Source organism: Thermobia domestica, chromosome 16, assembly GCF_964235325.1.
Source record: "Thermobia domestica chromosome 16, izTheDome1.hap1.1, whole genome shotgun sequence".
NCBI lineage: Eukaryota > Metazoa > Arthropoda > Insecta > Zygentoma > Lepismatidae > Thermobia > Thermobia domestica.
In genome coordinates, this window is record NC_137469.1 from 130,404,761 (window position 1) to 130,426,479 (window position 21,719).

Consider the following 21,719-nt stretch of genomic DNA (forward strand, 5'->3'; position numbering starts at 1 on the left):
GGAGGTTAAGTTTAGACATACCACTCAAAATAAGCCTTAAAAATTATAATTCTTCCACCAATTTCTTTGTTATTGTTCTCTAAAAGATGTGCACCCAGGTGACATGGCAATATGCATCTTAGGATAAATAACTTGAAGCAGGCTACTGCAAGTACTAATTAATTGTTAAAAAATTTACAATTCTTTCACGATTGTGGAGTAAAAAGTGTTTGGACATATGCCACAAAACTGCAGTGCGAAAAGTACAAACCAACCTGTTCTAGGTGGCCACTTAGAAGCATGAATGCCTTCTAACCGAATCAGGGAAGGAATCAGGGAATCAGTTAATGGACCCGGTTGGTATTACGAGTTGCACCCGAAGAGTAAAGACGTAAAACCAAAGGAGGGTATAGATGCGTAAGATAGAGTAGTGAGACTACATAGGGTTTCATAGTGATACGAGTTCCTATAGCATTTGTAATGGTCCCCTCCGTTTATACCCCGTTCAATAATCATACCCCCGTCCAAAATGGCTCGAACTAGAGAAACTCGTATATACATATATATATATATATATATATATATATATATATATATATATATAGTTTTTTCACTTTTACTTTTACTTGAAAAGCTTTGTGGCATCAAAAATGTTCTTCATAGTTATTTTAGATCTCGATGAGAGGAACATAATCAGATGAAAAAAAAAATCGATTGCATTTTCGAAACTTAAAGTAATCATAATTTTACGGTAATGTTACTGACATTTCAGAAGGATTAACTGAAGCTCCGATTAAAATCTTTATACCGTTGTGCTCCTCTCATCGAGATCTATGATAATTGTATAAAAAAAAAAAAAAAGATTTATGCTGCATTGAAATGCATATTTGTAAAGAACGAAAGAGGTAAGTAACGATTGGTCTTTTTTCGGCATAAAAAGTAAGTCTCCGTAGAAACCAGAATACTGTACGAATGTTCAGGCAGTGAATGTTACATCTCTATAATACATTTGTAAAATATATTGTAGAAAGTCATATAAAGAATATCAAAAACTTTGTTAAACATGAAATAGTAGCAAAAGTAACTACTATTAATAGCAGCTAAAATTTAGTCTAAAAATATTTTTCCCCATTCTTTATTTTATTTAATGTTTTAGATAAAATTAAACGATTGTTTTTAAAATTATAATCTTACATTGAATATTTATCCGCAATTTGTCTCAATACGAAGTAAGATGTGCATGTGAATGGAATTTTTGAATACCTTGTTTCTTACAACAATATAGAAAACCATCCTTACTCCCAAAGATTTTACATCTCCCCCGGGTGAAAATGTCTGAATTCAACACTGTTTGCTATTCTCAGACTCAGTTTGATAGCATTCGTGTTTTAGTAGTCACCTACCACAGGTTTGTTTTTGCACTGTAGTCCTTACGAAATGTGTCTGGATCTTATATTTACATGTAAATGGAAGAATTATAATTTTTCAAAAATGAATTCCGGTGAACCCCTTGAGTTTGATCTATGCTAAATGCAGGGGTGCCCACAAGGGGGGCTATGACGCAAACTGTGTCATTGAAATATTTGAGGTGGGTAAAAATCTTTATAAATATGTTTGAGGGGTGTACAAATTAATCGAAAAGATTTTTTTTCATGGAAAAACACTTACGGATTGACAATTGAGGGGGATGCGTCATGGACATGAGGGGGAGTGGGCACCACTGCTAAATGGACTATTGTAATGTCGCCCAGCGCAAATCTCGTGGAGGATAATAAGGAGTTTAGTGAAAGAGTGTTAATTTTTTAATAGTTATTTCGAGTGGTGTGGCTCTGTTTATACTTGACAAACTGGATTATAAGGACATTCACGTAGTATTCTCCTCATTGTATAGTCTAGAGGAGTTAAAATATAGATTATGTTCGTGCAGCTGAACAAAACTTGCGCTTTTCTCTCCAAAACTTTTAAGGGAATACGTTAACTCCAATGAGAGAATCATTTGGATGGTTCTTCATAAGCTCTGTATGGTGTATATCAAGAATATGAATACCGAGGCTTTGTAATATCTTAGTCATTAGGTGTGCGTCTTATAGGCTGTTGGAAAGAATGCAACATAAAGAACACAGACCGATAAGAATGCACCTAACGGATTTTTTTTTTTTTTTTTTTTTTTGAGAATACCCCAAAATATAAAATGTACGGGGATATCGAACATTTGACAAAGAAAAATAGGGAATTCATTTATACAAGCGGAAACTTTATAGTAATAAACTAAAAGTATCATTAAGAAAAAAAAAAAAAAAGCTTGACCGTTCCCTATTCCCCCACTATTTCTAACATGACAATAATGAGTTACGAATAGGTTAGATTAATTTGAAGTTAGATTAGATTGCCTTTGTGCCGCAGAATAGGTCCAGTATTTTCATGCTTAAAAACGTTAAAATTTTGGCATTTATCACGAAATTTAGTCTCACAATCATACTTTAGAAAATGTTTTCGTAAAGTGATGTTAATTTTCTCATAATTTTAATCTATGAATGAGTTAAATAATAGTACCAAAATAACTGTTCCTGAGAAAATGCTACTCCTATTTTTGCTACTACAGGGTGTCCAAAATACAATGCAACCCGAAGTTTGGGATAGTAGAACTTTTGAACCGGAAGCGGTACACAAATAATAGTTATACCAAAATGAAACATTGTTTATGTATATATTTTTAAACTAGAGAGTAACGATTGAAGCACAATAGGAACCACAGAATGTTGCCAGATGTAACCGAAGGTGTAAATCAATTTTTTTTTTACAAGTCACGTAAATTGACTCATTACTCATACGTATAGATGTTCTGTCGTTAATTTTCAAGTTTTATAGTTGGAGTAGCTTGGAAACTATGGAATGGAAAAAAGAATTTTTCATTTTTACAGATAACTAATTGGATGAGGCCTCTGCAAGTGGTTACTAAAGAAAACGTGGTTTTCATAAATTAATATTCTGAATTGGCAACAGTGCTGATGTTTCAGTGCATCAAGAGGTGTGTTAAGGATCTGTCTTCATTATGCAATTCCTGAAAGCAATGGAAAATAAACTTTGAAGTTATCATGATAAAACCTTTACTTATATGCACCCGGCAACATTTTATTCATCACGAACTGAATTGTCAGTTCTACGGCAGATTCTGGAAGTGCCCCCGTTTCATTACAATGAATAACAGCGTTTGCCGGGTGCATGTAAGTAAGTTTTATCACGATAATTTCAAAGTTTCTTTTTCATTGTTTTCAGGAATTGCATAATGAAGACAGATCCTTAACACACCTTTTGATGCACTGAAACATCAGCACTGTTGCTAATTCAGAATGTTAATTTATGAAAACCACGTTTTCTCTAGTAACTCCATACAGAGGCCTCATCCGATTAGTTATCGGTGGAAATGAAAAATTCTTTTCTCCATTCCATAATTTCCAAGCTACTCCAACTATTCAAACTGAAAATTAACGACAGAACATTTATACGTACGAGTTATGGGTCAATTTACGTGACTTGTAAAAAAAATTGATTTACACCTTCGGTTACATCTGGCAACGCTATGTGGTTCCTATTGTACTTCAATCGTTGCTTCCTAGTTTAAAAATATATGCATGAACAAGGTTTCAGTTTGGTATAACTATTATTTGTGTGCTGCTTCCGGTTCAAAAGTTCTACTATCTCAAACTCTGGGTTGCATTGTATATTGGACACCCTGTATAATCGTTACTATATAGTGTCCTCACGCCGGTTGATTTATTTGGTATCCGAAAGGAAGTAAAGAGATCAAAGTGGTCATGTGGTTAGTATTCAGGATTTGTGTATTGTTCCCCTGAGCGGTTCGAGGTGAGTACATGATTGGATTCCCCACATCTCATCTAGTTTTACTATTGAAAAGATACATTACAATACAAGCAGTGTGTCTTAAGTGAGGTGTTGAGTAGTTGAATACTCTAGCTTTTGAATACTTCAGTATTTTCTCGTTGTAGTCATTTTGGTGCTCTCTAAGGAAGTCTTTAGTAGCGAGTAATATTTATTATTTAAAACTATTTTTTTTCTTTCCTTTCTGCAGGACAATGAATTGAATTGAAGAAACAGAATATGACGTTGAACAACCTAACTTGGAAAGAAAAGTTTGTTCATTGGTTGATGATTCTGTGGAGAGATGCAGTGGAAGAAATGAAATTGTTAAATACCACGCTTTGAAATAGCAACGAAAATATTCTAGTAATTGATCAGAAAATGATTGTGTACAACTAGGTATAAAGGATCTGCTAACAATTGTCTGAAAGTAAAAAGTAAATTCTTCAAATATTATATTTTGCGTTTATGCTTATACTAAAGACTTCAAAATGTTATCCGTAGGACTAGAGGATTGTGTTTCAGATGATGATTCGCTTGTAGAATCTTCTGATTGCGAAGTAGTGTATTTTCATTCAGACACAATGCAAACTGCAAATAGTGATAGTGTGAATTTGGCTCAATTAGGTGATATTAAAGGAGAGCTTGAGGAACTGGGCGAAGTAGTATCTATTGTAACAGAACTTGACCAAGTAAATAAACTGTTTGATTCAGTAGAAATTGAGAAAACAAATAAAGGAAAAGTTAGTGAAAAAGTATCTGCTCCAACGATAATTGAAGAAATGAATGAAGAATTGGTTGTTCCAGCAGATCGTGAAGAAGTGCATGAGGAAGAAGAGGAAGTCAATGAAAAAGTGTATGCTCCAATGGAAATTAAGGAAGTGAGTGAAGAAAAAATAAGTGAAAACGTTTCAGTTTTATCAGAGGATGCGGAAGTGAATGCAGAAACAGTAACCGAAGAAATACCTGTTCCAATAAAGATTGAGGATTTGATTGAAGAACAAATAAATGCAAAAGTAGCTGTTGAAATTGAGGAAATGTATGAAGAAGTAAATGAAGTATGTGTTCCAGTAGAAACTGAGGAATTGAATTTAAATGTATCTGTTGCAACAGAAGATAAAGAATTGAGTGGAGGAAAAGGAAATGAAAAAGTATTTGTTACAGTAGAAATTGAGGAAGTTAGTGAAACAGAAGTAATTGAAGAGGTAAATTTTCCAGTAGAAATTGAGAAAATGAATGAAGATAAACTAAATAAAGAAGTAGCTGTTGTGGTGCAAAATGAGAAACCGAACAAAGGAAAACTAAATGAAGATATACTTATCCCAGTAAAAATTGTGGAAAGAAATTACGAAGTAACTGCTATAGGAGAAATTAAAAAAATGAATAAAAAATCATGTATTGAAATTGATTTTGAGGAAGAGGAAGAAGAATTCCTTTCTGAAGTAGAATTTCTGGAAGTGAATGAAGGCGTGCATGTTGATGTAATGCTTGAGAAGTTGGATAAAGAAGGAGAGTTAGATAAACTGAATGAAGAGGTATTTATTGAAGTTGAGGAAGTGGATGATGAATTATATGCTCAAACAAGATGTGAGGAGGTAACTGATGAAGCTGTTATTCAAGTGAAACATAAGGTAGCGAACGAGGTATCTGATGACGCCACAAGTAGTTTTACTCTTTCGGATACGGGTTCAACAATGAGAGAAAAAAGCTGCTTATTTTTAGATAGTAATAGTCGCAACACTAAAGCTAGTAATGTGCCTGCAAACAAAAATAATGACTTATCAAACAGGACTAAACGGAATATATCCAACATGTCATGTGCGAAAGGCGATTGTCAGGTGTGTGTTGGTTGTTCAGAAACACAAAAGAGCTGTAAAAATATAGGCAGACTTAAAAGCAAACCTTCTTTAGATTTATCCTCTCAAGAACTTCCTGCACAAAACTCACAAAATGCAGACGAGCTTGAAAAAGAAAATGATACTGAGGTAACAACACATTTATCCACAATAACGTCGTCCGGAGAAGCAAGAACAGACGCTGGGAAAAGACTCAAAAGGTAAATTTCTTTACTAATCAGTAGAAAATTTCTGTTTCCTAATTAATTTGGTGTCCCATATATATATATATATATATATATATATATATATATATACTGTATATATATATATTCAGTTTTCAGTCGTGAGAGGTCTTTTCACTTCTTTTCTTGTGTAGCCTCTCCTCTTGCAGTAGTGCATCACGTCCACGGCATACTGTTCATATATAGTCTTCGAATCTAAGATGCGTATTATTTCCGTAACCATCATTATTCGCCCATCCGCAGGAATAAAATAAGAGGCTTTTGTGCTGGTTTGGTACTTGCTACCGATGGAAGGAGTGATATAATCCTCCTTCCAATTGTCTCGGTTTGAAAGATGCCTTCGAATAAAGTCTCTTGGTCTGAAGTATGCTAAATATTGTAAAACTAAGCCTAATCACACTTTTTACGACCTGCTTTTTATATAGTTGCAACTAGTGTTGTGCCGTAGACTATAATTCTACATGTAGAGGTAGCTTGTCTTCTGTAATCTAGTGGTGGACCACCTCTTCAGAGTCAACTTCTGACAGTTACAGAACTGAAATTACGAAATCAATAATGATGTTAGATCAAGAGACAAAATATGTTGTGAATTTGAAGTTTAGAGATCATTGAAATCGACACGAAAGAATCATTGTGTGTTTGAAGTGAATTGTTCTGATTGCTCAATGGTAGTGGGCTTATTATCTCTGCAGTAAGATTCTTTGGTACAATTCTGGGTCCAGATTATGTGACATGGTGGTAGCTGGTGTAGTGTCCATTAGTTTTCTTGGGGTTTTCCGTTTCCTTTTACTTCGTTTATTTAACTTATTTTCCTATCGTTCATTTGCTTCTCTTTATGCGTCTCATTTAATATAGTCTGAACGGTAAAATAAAAATAATATCTCATTTACTGTTGTTTACTTTCTAAATACTAAGGTTTTTCGAAATTTGGATGCAGTAGATCGCTGATCCTCTACACTTTTGTTGCTGTTGTAATGTTTCGGAATGAAAAGTAATAATGATTTTGCTACATACCGTATTAAAGAATACGAAGAGCCAATCGTAGGTTCTTTCTTGTGGTTAAATTGTCTGTGAGAGTAATTATATGCTGAAAAGGTTGAGTTACATTTATTGTTGTAGACAATAAAGAGTGCTTTAGTATTCATCCAGAACCATTTCCGATTAGTTTACTGATAAGCTATTCGTTGTTCAATGTATTCTTCTATCTAGTCAGGATTTTTATTTATTTATTTATTTATTTATTTCAGAAAACAACAGGCGGATGCCTAATTACAGTTTTTTATCATGATAATATAATTTAAAATGTACATATGATAACATAATAATACGATAGCAAAATACTTTAAAATACATATAACATGATCTACACCTTATTTATTTAGAGTAAAATTCTGTCTATAGCTAAAAATGTCTATCTCTGGGTGCTTTTCTGACATCTTATTATACAATGAACACATTTTTCTGACAGGCGATACATCCAATGCATTAGTCCTTTGCGTCGAGAGATGGAATATGCTATTATGGGGTTGCTCTATGTGCGACGTGAAGTTTGATTTCTGATAATAAATATTCTGAATCTACTGTACTATGAATTATTTTATGTAAGAAAAATAAAATGAAGTGAGTCCTTCTGTTTTCAAGTGATTGTAATGAATACTTGCTTCGAAGATCTTCATACTTCTCAAATTTCGGATATATCATTGTTTCTTTATATGTTAAAAAGCGCACAAATTTGTTTTGAATATTTTCGATTTTATTTGTGTATTTCTTACTATCAGAACCCCATATTATCGCTGCATATTCCACCTTAGATCTTACATAGGCAATGTATAGTGTTTTGAGGACATTGGTGTTAGAAAAAACACTTCCTAATCTCATCACAAAGCCAAGGTTTCTAAAGGCTTCACCAACTACTCTGTTGACATCAATATCGAATGATAGGTTTGACTGCAAAGTGACTCCAAGATCAGCTATATAATCCACTCTCTCAATTGGTGTTTGGTTAATAGTATACACATTGCGCATATATTCATTTTCCTGGTGTGTGATACTACTTTACATTTTTTAATATTTAACAGCAACTTGTTTGATTCACACTATTGGAAAAAAGAATTTATGTCGCTTTGCAAAGAAATAGCGTCTAATTCCGTGGAAATAGTACGATAGATTTTTAAATCGCCAGCAAAGAATAGTTTGTGGAAGAATGTTATTAAAGGTGGTAAACCATTGACATATAATATAAATAATAGAGGTCCTAAGTTCGATCCCTGAGGCACACCAGTCTACGACATATTCTTCAGTTAAAATATTTTTATATCGAACGCGATGTTTGCGTTGGCAAAGAGGACGCTATAAATTGTTGAAGTTTTTGTGAAAAATTAAATGTCACAAGTTTGCTTAGAAGTATATCATAATTAATTGCGTCGAACGCCTTGGAGAAATCTGTATAAATTACATCTACTTGTTCCTTTTTATCAACTTGATTAGCTATAAAATGTGTAAGTTCTGAGAGATTAGTTACAGTTAGTTGACCTGTTTGGCATGAAACCATGTTGAAAGGGAGTGAGTACATTTTTTCGTATATAATAATTTCAAATACCTTAGATGGGGCAGATAGCAGTGTTACCGGCCGATAATTTTTTTATTTGGTCAGTAGAACAACCTGTTTCGGGAATGCGACCAATTTTCCATTTCATAGGAAACGTAGAAGCTATGGACTTTTTAAAAATAACCTGTAGGGGATGTTTCAGTATTTCTGAGCAGCCCTTAATGATATACGGTGGTATTTTATCCGGTCCACAAGATAACCTTGGTTTAAGTTTCTTAATAGCATTCCCAACATCTTCGATGTCTATAAAGTTAATATTTAATTTATCCAGGATTTCCGAATTATTGTATTGCTCCATAGCAATAAGATTATAACTTGATTTATTGTGTGTCACTTGAAAATTTGCCATAAATGCATTTGCAATAGCAGCATCATCCCTTAAAGTTTGATCATTATAATGAAACAAGTTACTTCCCGAATTACTTTTTTTATTCTTAACATACGTCCAGAAAGTCTTAGGATTACTTATATTATTGGCCTCACAGTTGTTTAAGTATGCATTGTATGCCTTGGAAATTTCTCTTTTCGAAAGAGCTCTCAATTCTTTAAAATTATTGTAGTGATAAAGTGCGTCCCATGAACCCTACTTCCATTTCTTATGGTGATATGATTTGCTTTTAATTAATCTAATTATGTCATTTGAAAACCAATTTGGATAATTGAATTTAGCTCTTTTTCTCGGGATGCACCGGTCAAAAATAGAATAGAGTATATTATAGAAAGAATCCACAGAACCGTCCACAGTCAAACTATCTGTGATAGGTTCCCAATTTGTTTGTGATATTTCGCGGTACAGTTTATCAAAGTCAGCTTTAAAAAAATTATAATCTCTTACTTCGCTTTTCGTTGTACACTTAGCATTTCTAAAGTTAATATATTTATATTTATTTACATTTTACAGTTACGAAGGACCATTGATCGATCTTCAGTTGTGTGAGTTCGTGCTGGACAGTACATATCCCTTTATTTTTTATATATTTTATTTTTCATAGTAATTCTTTCGCTTCGTCTCACTTTCTCACTGCATTAACTTTGCCATATTCATTGTATTGTTTTAAAATAAGCCGCACATGGAAATAAACCGTACTTTTAAAATTCAAAGGAAAAAGTATCTGAATATGAGTCACTTATATATGATTGAAAGAGGAAAAGAAAATATCCGAATATAAGCCGTTCACTTAAACTAGAATGGAAAAAAAGAAAATATGTATCGGAAGATATTAAAATTCCCTTATTTAAAATTTATAGGGAAAAAACTCAATACCCAAATATAGACCACTCTTAAAATTCAAGGGCAAAAGAATTCTTTAATATATGCCGGTTCTATAAAATTGTGGTCCATGTTGTTCGGATCCGACGCTAAGTTGTAGGTCCACTCTCATTCAACTTCGGATCTGAGAGGAACGCTAAACCCCACAGATAAGTAATCCTTTAAATTTTAGAGGAAAAGGAAAACAATATCCAAATGTAGGCTACTGTTTTAAAATTCATGGAGAAAAGAAAAAAAATATAGTATTCGACTATTAGCTGCTGCTTAGAAAAATCGAGAAACAAAAAATCAGTTTAAGCCTCACTACAACTTTTCAAAGTTGGAATGTAGGCAAAAAGCGCGACTTATTAAGGGGCAGTACAGATTTATTGGCATTTACTATCCACCTCATGTGGGCATCGGACACAAACGTGTGCTATTGAGTTAAAACTTACATTTCCTTTAATTCTGCTAGTCTCCCATGAACAAGCAGTTATAATCATGCAGTTCATACATTTAACCTTGTATCTCTTTATCTTTTCTCATTTCTAAACAGCAAACGAAATTTATCTTGATTATATTCATATAATTTATAAGGTTTTATATTGTGTGTAACAAGTGATGATATTGAGGGGTTGGATATGGAGAAAACTTGGGAACTAAAATGACGGTCATCGAAATGTTACACATTATTCATGATTACTACATTGTGTATAACTCACTTAACATTTTCATTTATACAAATTTTATTGATGTAATAACGAGCATACTAAAAAGTACATTTAGTAATAACATCAATCAGTATTTCTGAACAAAGTTGGTTGACAACTGTAACTTTAACGCATATATACGTAGGTACTTTAAGAAATGAGTAAATTTTTCGTGATGACCATTTAGCTCTTCACTTGTTTTACAGCACTGTTCTGTGGCTTGAAACACTCGTCAGAGCATAGTTGGCGTAATTTCTACCGCAGTTGCGTAGATACATTAGAACTGTTCCACGCCGACTTTTGTCTGATACACACGAGAGTTAATGAACCTGAAAGAAAAAGTTCCATTGAGGTGAAGTCAGGTGACCGAGAATCCCAAGTCCTTGGTGCTGCACGGCCAAGCTACATTAAAAAAAAAAAAAAATGGTATTGAGCAATTCCTGCACATTTAAAAGAAATTGGGTGGTGCTTCATCCTACTGAAAAACAACAGTACCCAAATTGCATCCTGGATCAACTGAGGCGCCAGGTAGGAGAATTGCAGCATATTTAAGTAGATATCTCCCGTCATTGTTCTCTGTGTAAACATGAATGACCCATAACCTTTCCTTTTGGTAATACCCATCCACACATTAACCAGAGTGTGTTTCATTCCCACTCTAACATGACCGGATGTTCGGGTACTCAAGTATCCAAATTTTACAACTATATGTGTTGACTAACCCTTACATGTGGATCATGGCTTCACCACTAAACACACCACTTTCCATTAATTCTTGAAACCTAACAGCTTGTAGCAAATAATAACACATCGTTGTGTAGTGTTCTACCTCCTACTTATGCAGAATTTGCATGTGATAGGCTCTTTTGTCAATATAATGCATAGTGCTTTCCAGATATTGCTTCGAGGAATTCGAAGCTGCTTGCGGACAAGGAAGGTACTTGAACGCAAGGTCGGGAAAGTAAAAAACGGTTGGTGGCAGGTGAAGCACCAGCCCACTAAACAACCGCATACACAATATTAGCTGTAAATGGTCACAGCAAAGTGGAACATATCCCAAAATCAGGAAATTTCGTCAATTTCAGGAGGACTTACGGACACCCGGAATGTGCAAGGAATATGATCCTCTGGGAATCAATAGACATGATAAAAGTAAGGAATGTATATTTCACGGAAGAGTGTGTCCGAAGTGTATTGCGCAGGGCGAAATATAGCAATGGCATTAGGCCAAAGCTGAGGTCGATGTCCTGTAAATAGAGTTTCTGTGTACCATTCGATAAGTCCAGTATCAATAATAGAGAACTTTAACAGTGAGCTCCTAGTGACTTATCTCGTACAGGTGACACGAATGGAAAGCCAAGATCGCATTGGTGATACAGAATCAGATCATTTATGAAACATACATGTTGCACGTCACAAAATGGACATCTACCACATTCACAAAATAATACAAACACACTTGCACTTTGCACCATGAACAACGAATGGAAAGTGACGCTCCACACTGATGACAGAATGTAACCTCTTCAAGATCAAATGCAAAGTCCGTGGAAGATATAAAGCTTTCAGGACAGTGTTACAAACTATCGATATCACACTCTACTACAACCGTCATTTGCAATCAAGCAAAAAAAAAAAAAAGTTTCCCCTTCTTGGTTGGATTATTTAAAATGCGAGTGACTTCAGCCGAAGCAGTACCTCTCAGCTGCACGTGTAAACCCCCACAAAAATAAACTTTTTCACCTATTCCAATTAACATAACTAATTACCTTCAAATTCTAACTAAATTATTCAGGTAGAAATAAAATTTAGTTCTCGATTCAATACTTTTATTAATTAATTGGACTGCTATATAGTTAAATTTCATTCAGAATTCATTATCTCTCTCTCTCTCTCTCTCTCTCTCTCTCTATATATATATATATATATATATATATATATATATATATAGAATCGAATAATTTAAAGTACTGCGCACAATTTATCAAAAATTGTAAAATGTCTTAAGTCTGAATTGAAGCAAATTTATTCTCCAAGCCTTAAATAAATAGCGCCCTGAGATGCAAGGTATAAGGTATAATAAATTCTAAGTCTAATTTTATTCTTCAGGCATCACTATTTTTAATTAATGGGAAATGGGAAAGTTAAAAAAAAAATACTTTTATCGATTTTATTTTATTTTTTTTTTTTTTTACTTGTCTAAACCAGATGGCAATCTATCGTTTTTTAATTTTACGAATACTATTAAACCACTTTCAGTTACCCATTGGGTGAAGCGTGAGGTGAAATTCAACCACTACTTAATCTACTTCTACTCTACTTAACCATAAGCAGTAATTTATAATACCAGATTCAAATATTTCTTATGTTAAAAACCCTTACGCTTTTATCCTGATACGTCACACCACAACCATGGGTTTGGAAATTGACCTTCTCAGCAAACTATCATTTCCCGTACAGAAATAAATGAGTTCCAATTCTCCTCAACTTTAAATATTAATTGTAAAATTCACAATTTTAATTTCAAGAAAAATCTTCACAAAGAATTACGCAAATATTTTCTGAACTCAGGAAAGTTATTTCGTTTTAAAATATTAGATAGTTTAAACAATATAACAACACTACTGTTCAGCGCTCTCACTTTATCAATTCCTGAATACTTTCCGATTTTTATAACCGAGATTACTGCTTAAAAATGTTTGAAACTTTAAAATAGGTACTAATTATAACTGTTCAGTGCGATCACTTTATCAATTCCTGAACACTGCCAGAATTTATAGCCGAAATTAAATTTAACCCTACTCGCAACAAAATTCAATATGTTTAATAAATCGAAGAATTTATCACTATTTTATTATATTTTAATTGATTAGTCAAACAAGCCAACCAACTTTAGTTATTTAAACATCAGAGCAACGTAACTAACTGCCTTAACCGATTTTAGAGTACTATATTTAGTTTAATCAAAACTTCTGAGCTTCTCTCCGAGAGTAGGCACAACTCGACTACAAAAGTTAACATATCGAGCTAATTTTAGGTATTTAATTAAGATATCTTAACCGATAGTTACTACTAAAAACCTTTTTTACTTTTAAAATAAGACTAATTTAGAAGGTGCATTGAAACTCAACCCTCTTAATTCACCCTATTAATCTCTCGGATTATTTAACTCCTTAACGTATCTCATCTGATTTTAACATAATAAAGAAAAATGAATTAAACTTCTATTCATTCCCAAAAACTCATGTTGTTCGTTTAGTAATTTAAACTTTTTAACTCTATCACTTTGATATCATTTAAACTTCGCAGAAATCAAGTCAACAAAGGGAAAACAAAATCCGGCTGAGAGGTGCCTCACTGCTACGTTTCTTAAACAGTAATTACTCAGCCGTCGCTCGCTCGCTTGCTCGAAGCCTGGTGGAGGGTGAAGACTCCGCCTACTCACCAAGGCCAGATCAGCGCAACCAACAACCACATCATCAGGCGTATACATCATGACTTCCAGAGCAGTTGTTTACACAATATCTTACTTCTAAAGAATACTTAACAAAAGACGTTATTTTCACAATCCTAAAAAAGTAATAAAAAATGACATTTTTGGATTTCATTTCGACGACCTTTACAATGCAATTTAAATGTCCTTAGATGATACATTATTTTTCATTTCCTTTTCTTTTTATTATTTTCAGTACATAAATTCTTGCATTTCATTTTCTTTCCTTTTTTTATATTTTAACTTGGAAGGTGTACATGTTACAATAGTCACATTGGTAGCCACTTCTATGGAATGCATACACAAGCATATTGATATACCGAGGTGAGGAAAACTGATGGAAGTTGATTGCTTGTAATCGAATGTGAAACAATTTGTTATGAAGTTGTTCTTATAAACGGGAATATAGTATAGCTACAGATGGTGCGAAAGTATGGTTCATATGCACGGAAAAAGCATACATCCAATGGTTGAATTTGCCTAGTGGTTCCAGGTGGGATGAACTGGAACGACACACCCTTTCCAGGAGTGATGATGTGGTCCAGAATATCGTTATTTTTATACGCAGACTAGGAATCCAGTGGGAGCAAGTTTTCACAAGCTGTGGGCCAAAAGAAATGCTCATGCCACATCTGCAAGTTCTTGTAATCCCATTTTACCGTTCTTGCAGGTTGTGACGTATACATTCCCTGATGTACGTATGGGTTCGTCGATACGGGACCAAATAGTAGGCGGTAAAGAACCCCAAACTTCACACAGAATAATTTGCCTGCTAATATCCCATCCAAACTAACAATCAGCATTATAGTGTAAGAATGGGTCAGAGCGTGATATCTCTTGCTCGTGCCACAACTTTCTTGCTACCACGAATAGCCAGGGTACCCTTTCCTCTTTGAATCCTGATTGGTCCGCATTGAAGGCACACTTCCTGCTGAACATGGGAATCAGTCCGTTAACTTTACCCAGAATCTTTGTACCGACTCTGCAATTTCTTGTTCATCGTCAAGTTGTTTTGTTTGAAATTGTGTGATATTGCGTCTGCCAATTCTGCAGTGCTGTATTTTGCAGCCACTCTTGCTTGCTTGAAAGGTAATGTACCCAATATCACGCGCACATTATTGCCTATAACATTGTATATCACTGTGATGCACATGTAATTCGTTCCGAGTGTCCTTGGATCGTATGAACACCAGTTTACGTAAAAATCCTGCTTTATCCTTCTGTGACTCCCCGTGTTTTTTTTAATGGACTACTCGATCATATTGCTGTATCTGTTCATGATTGTTTTCTTTTTGTGATTTGGATGTTAATTCATGTAGGTAATTGTTGCCTGTATCCTTTCCACAGCCATCACTTCTGCTTTACGCCATTCACTTTGTGGGGAAAGGATTGTGACATCTGACATTGCTGATGATATCCCCGCCTCGACATCGATTCCTGTATCACAGTCATTAACATACACATTCTCGTCTTCATGTGAATCTGACTCTACGTTGTCATCACAATCCAGAGTATATGCTATTGCGCAAGCCACTACCTCGTGCTGCAAAAACACTAGGATGTCATTTGCCACTTCTTTCTCTCTATCAAATATTTCTCCCGTCGTTGGAACGCAAACGTCAACTGCGGCAACTGTTGTTGCAAGTACAATGCAATGTTTGCCTTGTTCGGAATTTCTATTGCTACCTTTTCGTCTACACACGTATGTCATAACGAGATTGCTGCATTTGTCACTTTTGTCATTACCCTATCACATCTTTTCGTGTCCGCACTCCTATCCAACTATCTCTTCTCGCCCACACTTCTCTCATATTCTCACCTACTAACAGGTATACGCAGCCATCGGGATAGAGGGGTTACAAGTGTCCAAATTGAACTAACTTATCGCCTGTATATGTAAAAAGCAAATGTCGTTGAATCCATTGCGCGAAATTCTCAATGAGTTTAAAATCATTTTTCCTCCGGGACTGACACATCTCAGCGTGGTGCCCTGATACATTCAGCATATACATAAAGTTGAATCTCACTTGATCGAAATAATTTGCTTACAGTTCACTTGTTCTTCCTCATCATTATCATTGCCTGTCGAAATTAAGCATGTGTAAACTTAATTGTTTACTCATAGAACAAGTAACTATAAACGCTGATGAACATGCTTTGTTTCTAAGGTCAAGTTAGACAATCACGTTCCACAATTTAAAGACAGTTGTGTTAAAAGTGAGCACACACAGCTGTGACATAACTTTAACCGTCCATCGTTTTTGGAATAGGGAAGCCAGAATAGTTTCCAAAATATTTTTCAAAGCAATTTTTGAAATTACATTCTCTGGAGCTCCTGTCAACGACGTAGAGGTGTTAAATATATCAAGTCTCAGATCCATCTTTATCAAATCTTCTTTTCTAACTGTGTCTACTATGTCAAAGGCCTCGATGTCGTGTCACAAGGCATTGGGAACTTCCACACAAATTTCTAATATATTGGAGGGCACTGCGTCTAGCTCTTCGGGTAGATGGTTGCATGATAATAAACGGAAGTACGTGAGTGTACTGTATTTCTCTTTCCTTGTTATGACTTGGTTCCTGTCAAAATTTTTGATTGTATCCACTGTACCCAACTTCTTGCAGTGTTTACTCATGTACGTCATTGCCTACAAGAAATTGAGTATGAGTTCTGTTGTGGCCGATGTGAAGTACATATTTTCAGAATGTTGAGTTAGTGGATAATTGTGGACTTCTATAGGATAATTTTATTGCTTTATGGAGGCTATATTCTCAGTTGCTAGCGTGTCTTTCAACCAGAAATTTCAATTCATAGATGAATTGCATTACCAGCTGCAACACACTGCGTTTCTTCTATGCTATGATATGTGTTATCACATTCAGCATTCTTTCTGTTGAAGTTAACATTTCCAGAAGTAAATTGCACGAAGACATCGCTGCCTTTTTCTGTGTCCCTGGAAAGAGAACGAAAGAATAGCTTGTAATGTTACCTTATGTTATTATACTCCATATCCTTAGGTGTGAAAGATATCAACATCTTCTATCGGTATTGGAAGAACCGAATCGTCTGTGTAGGAAGTTTTAACTTGGAAGGCGAATAGATGACATTAATGAATGGTCTTATTTCATTCATAATTGAGGTGTCGATAGGATGACGTATTATTTTCAGCGCGGTGCGACGCGTTTTTCATTTTTATAATTTTACCTTCAATCGGACACTCAGTATTTTGGAAATTAGCATACAGTCAGTCAACGAGTCGTTTGTAGTAATGAGATATGCAATTGTTCGGCAAAATTTTGCTTGAATATCTTCATGAATGGTATCCCTTCTTGCTTTCTTAATTCTGTTTATGCCGGATTCAATTTACGTTCACTATAATGTTGAATAAAATTTCGTAGAAACAAGCCGGTGGCCAGCCCCAAAATGTAGGGGAAGCCCGACCCAACCATATTATAGTTCGTCACTATATTATAGTTCATTTACAATCCTTCTGTGAAAATTTTAGGAGGAGACCCTCTTATACCCCCCTTGGATACGAGCCTGTGTAGAAACATTTCTTTTAAGGTAAACATATTTGTTTTCCCCACGGTTACGTACCAAAGTTAAGAGATACGGTGATGATAGCTTGATGATAATGGTAGAATGAAGTAACTGGTAGAAAATGGTAAACCCCGAAAAGACCAACATACATTGTGTTGGTCCCCACTAACCTCACTTGATGAGAGCTGAGATCCAATCAGGGATTCCTGGTGCTAGAGGCGCGCCCTACCACTGAGCCAGTGCGGCCCTGTGAAAGTGCTTACGTACAGTGATGTATATTATACTATATACTTATTATGTATCAGAATAAAGAAAATTTTACTTAGAAAATATTTTACGAGATCCAAGACAGTAGAATTAAATCTAAGATAAGTAATGAAGAAAACATAATTGTTCTGTAGATCATAGCGACTATATTAGATTGAAGTCAAGGCAAATATCAGACCAATACAGTTTATTATACTTGATGAATATAAGCTATACTGAAATTTTCATTTAGTAACTTTTTGTCATGTTCGGACCCTATATATAGTGGAGTATAAACTTACATATTTGATCAGATTTACAGCAGAAATGCCCTTACGCATACATAAAATATTACAATGATTTACATACAAATTTAAAAGGGATAGAGAAATTTATGAAATTTAAAGGTCTACTATATAAATTTATCTTCGAGAAAACTATTACAAATATACTTTGTGATGATAGGTATGAGAACTGTTTGTAATAGGTACTTTACATTGTCTTTATTTACTGAGATTATAGGTGAACGCTCTACCACTGAGCCACCGCGACCTTGAGTCGTTAGTTGGAGAAAGTGTATCCGAGACTTCTAGTGTGTTAGGTATTAAGAGCGGCAATATTAATGATGGTGAAAGACCTCGTGGCAAAACATAATCAAAGAAAAGAAATAGTGAACGGAAACTAAGTGTAGGAGAAAGATTAACGAGAAATATTATAGCCAGAAACATACACCTAGTGCAGCACATCTGACCGCAGAACTCAACCAATGTATCGAGCGATATTTGCGTACAAAATCAGCCTGACGAGAGCAACATAACCTCAACCACAACCAGACTTATTCAGGCTAAATTTAATTACCATCGGGATGAAAAACCCTTCCTTTGATCCGCTTAATCCCTTTACTTAAGGGCCATTAGGGCTAGCAGGCTCCATGCGAAAGTGAGCCTGAACCCAAATTTTCAAAACTTGTCAAAACCAATGCGTTTTTACTTATATATGAAGTAAATAGAACGAAAATTTCTTTCTTGTAAAACAACACTTGTTTATATATAGAATTCACGTAAATTTTTAAGTCTAAATCGTGAATTTGTAGCAAGTCAGCTGCAGGAAATTTGTTAATTCTTTCTATTTACATCACTGTACGGTACAATGTGTATGTTTAGCTGTAGTAACTTCGTGCTATTGAAGGTGTTTCTTTTTCTACAAGCTGCAGTTGAAAGGTGTTTAGGGGGTAAATATTATTTATAATCTCATTAAAAACATAAACGTCAACTTGAAATGTCCTGCCCGTTACAGAAAACTACCAAAAGTTTTTGTAGTGAATTACTAAATTTGAGAGTGTGGTTCGTACGTAGTGAAAGTATGAATTTACACGTGCATTTTACATCTACAGAATGTTGGACTCAAACTAATAATACAGGGATTGGACAAAAAAATCTAAAACGTTTGCAAAAGTGTGAAAATCGTACCTAGTATGGTGTGGGTCTTCCTTTTGCGTCCGAAACAGCTTGGATCCGACGTGGAATGGACGTATGCAGCTCCTGAATCGTGGTGTGTGGATTTTTTTTACCATTGTTCCTCTAAAACTTGTTCAATTTCCTTAAGGGATACTAGTGGAGGGTAATGAGACCGAATACGCCTTTCTAACTCAGACCATAATGGTTCAATGATGTTCAGATCTGGTGATTGTGGGACCCGGGGGAGGTGTTATAGCTCCTGGTCATGCTCCTCAAACCATTTCACCGTTTTTGCAGCGTGACAGGGTGCCAAGTCATCTTGGTAGACGCCATCACCATCAGGGAACAATATTTGGGCCATGGGTAGAACCTGGTCCCTCAAAATGGCCTCATACGCCGTAGCATTTATCATTCCATGCAGGGCTATGATGGGATCTCCGGAAAACCACGATATATCTGCCCCTACTGTAACAGAACCACCCCCATGCTTTACAGTTGGGAGCAGACAGTCTATATTATATTCCTGCGACAGTGTTCTCCATACGTAAACACAAACGGTCGTTGGAAACAAGGTGAAGGTCGATTCATCGGACCATATTACGTGTTTCCACTGCTCATGAGTTCACGCCTTGTTGTCCTTGCACCACTGGATACCCCTCTTCGCATTTACTGCTGTGACCAGGGGTTTGGCGATAGCGGCCCTGCTATGAATTTTCATTTTATGAAGTTCCCGTCGCACTGTTTTCGATGAAACCGGGTTCTGTAGGCCGGAAGTGAGTTCAGACATTATTTTCATTGCAGGGTCTTTTTTTAGCTGTTACAATCCGTTTCAATGCTCTCCGGTTCCTATCTGACAGGATTGTCTTTCGACCATTGTTGTGCCTTGCAGACGTCGTTTGCCCATGAATTGTGTATGCCCTCGTGACGTTGCACTCGTGCCTTTCGATACCCCCACAATGTTCGCCACTGTTGCCACTGAAGCTCCAACCAGACGCGCACCAACAATCATGCCTCTTTGGAAGTCTGTAAGATCGCCCATTTTACCACACCACGGCACTCACAGGTGAACGGGTTACTGCTGACGAAAGAGGAAGGTGAACATGACACATTGAAAACAAAAAATGCTCGGCAACCGCAACACGCGTTGTGCAGTGGAGGGCCAAACTGACGTGTCCTGTATGGAGTGTTTTTGGTTTTATTTTGTCAACCTCTGCATATTACGATTTATTTCAACTTGAAAACCTGCGTTGCCCATGACAGTGGACACCCCATGGGTGGGAATGTTTCTGTAGATTGATTATTTTTGATAGAAAATGATTTTCCATGTACTAGTTTTTCAATTCCGGGAAACTAGTGAAAGAAGAAAAGTGCATAATCTTCACACGAATAATACAGTGAAAGAGGTTTGTCAATTATTTGTTGACGAGAACCATAATGTTAACGTCAAATAATCCTAAGTTTTATTATCTTCGCCCAGCCCATATGATTTTTTCAAGTGAGATGCCACATAATATATCTCTTTGCAAGTATCCTACAAATGTCAGCTTTTTTCATTCAGGCTGCGAAAAAAAAAAGTTTCAACATTACCTACTCATGGTGTTGAACTTCTTGAAAGAGTCTGTTGTGATACATGGAGTGAAAGATGTATGATAGGTGACTGCACCAAATACGTTAGTGATATAAACATCTTAATTATCGTGATAATTACTGTACTCTGACCAACTGGGGCAAATGGAAAGACTGTGAAGGCCGCCCGAGACGCACTGATATCAAAGCTTCAGTCGCAGTTGATTTACTTCGAAAAAACACATTTTTGTTAAAACAGTACGGTCAAAAACATTTATCGAAATAATAATAGTAATAATAAAAAAACAGACTATGATGAGGCAATCTTGCAAGTTGATTTTGCGGAAAATTACAGTGCTGTTCATCAAGATGAAATTCAGTCAGCTACTAGAGAGCCATAAGCAAATTAGGGTTTTCACTGCCTGCGCGTGCCTAAAACATGCTGTTCGATCATTTACTATCGATGCGATGATTTGAGCCGTGATAAATAGTGTGTTTATGTGTGCCTAAAGAAAATTATATATACTTTGATACACAAGTTGTCTGGGGAAAATATTTTAGGTTGGTGCTGCATCACAATTTAGAAACAAGATTACTTTAATATGTGTTACATGTAGCAAGACTTCAGTGTGCAGAGACAGTTGCTCTTCTGTGCTACCTTCCGTGGTATGATTGATGGGATTGGAGGCCATAGAAAAAGGGCAGTATGGAACATCGTAGAACAAATAATAATTGTAGAGTGTGCTGCTGATTTCGTAGCAGCTACAAGCTTATCACTTCAAAATGTTTCTGTTTTACTATTATCACCAGCAAAAGTTGAAGAAAACAAAGAAGTTTTGAATGAAAGATAGAAAAGAGCTCTAGTAATTGAAGGTCTCCAATTAAAGTACTTGTTTCTGGAATTTGACAAC

The 21,719-nt window shown here is 35.4% G+C and overlaps 1 protein-coding gene across 4 annotated transcripts in view; it reads left to right on the top strand.

Annotated features, from left to right (window-relative positions):
- LOC145673416 (uncharacterized) overlaps nucleotides 1-21,719 on the top strand; it is a 70,512-nt gene that overhangs the window by 767 nt on the left and 48,026 nt on the right. For 3 of the 4 annotated variants that reach the window (XM_081743104.1, XM_081743102.1, XM_081743103.1), the window contains exon 2: nucleotides 4,070-5,914. In XM_081743104.1, coding sequence (XP_081599230.1) covers nucleotides 4,350-5,914 — 1,565 coding nt within the window. In that variant the 5' untranslated portion in view covers nucleotides 4,070-4,349. Of the gene's footprint in view, nucleotides 1-4,069; nucleotides 5,915-10,711; nucleotides 11,034-21,719 lie in introns of all 4 variants that reach the window. The other variant, XR_014128764.1, reaches the window with a different exon arrangement.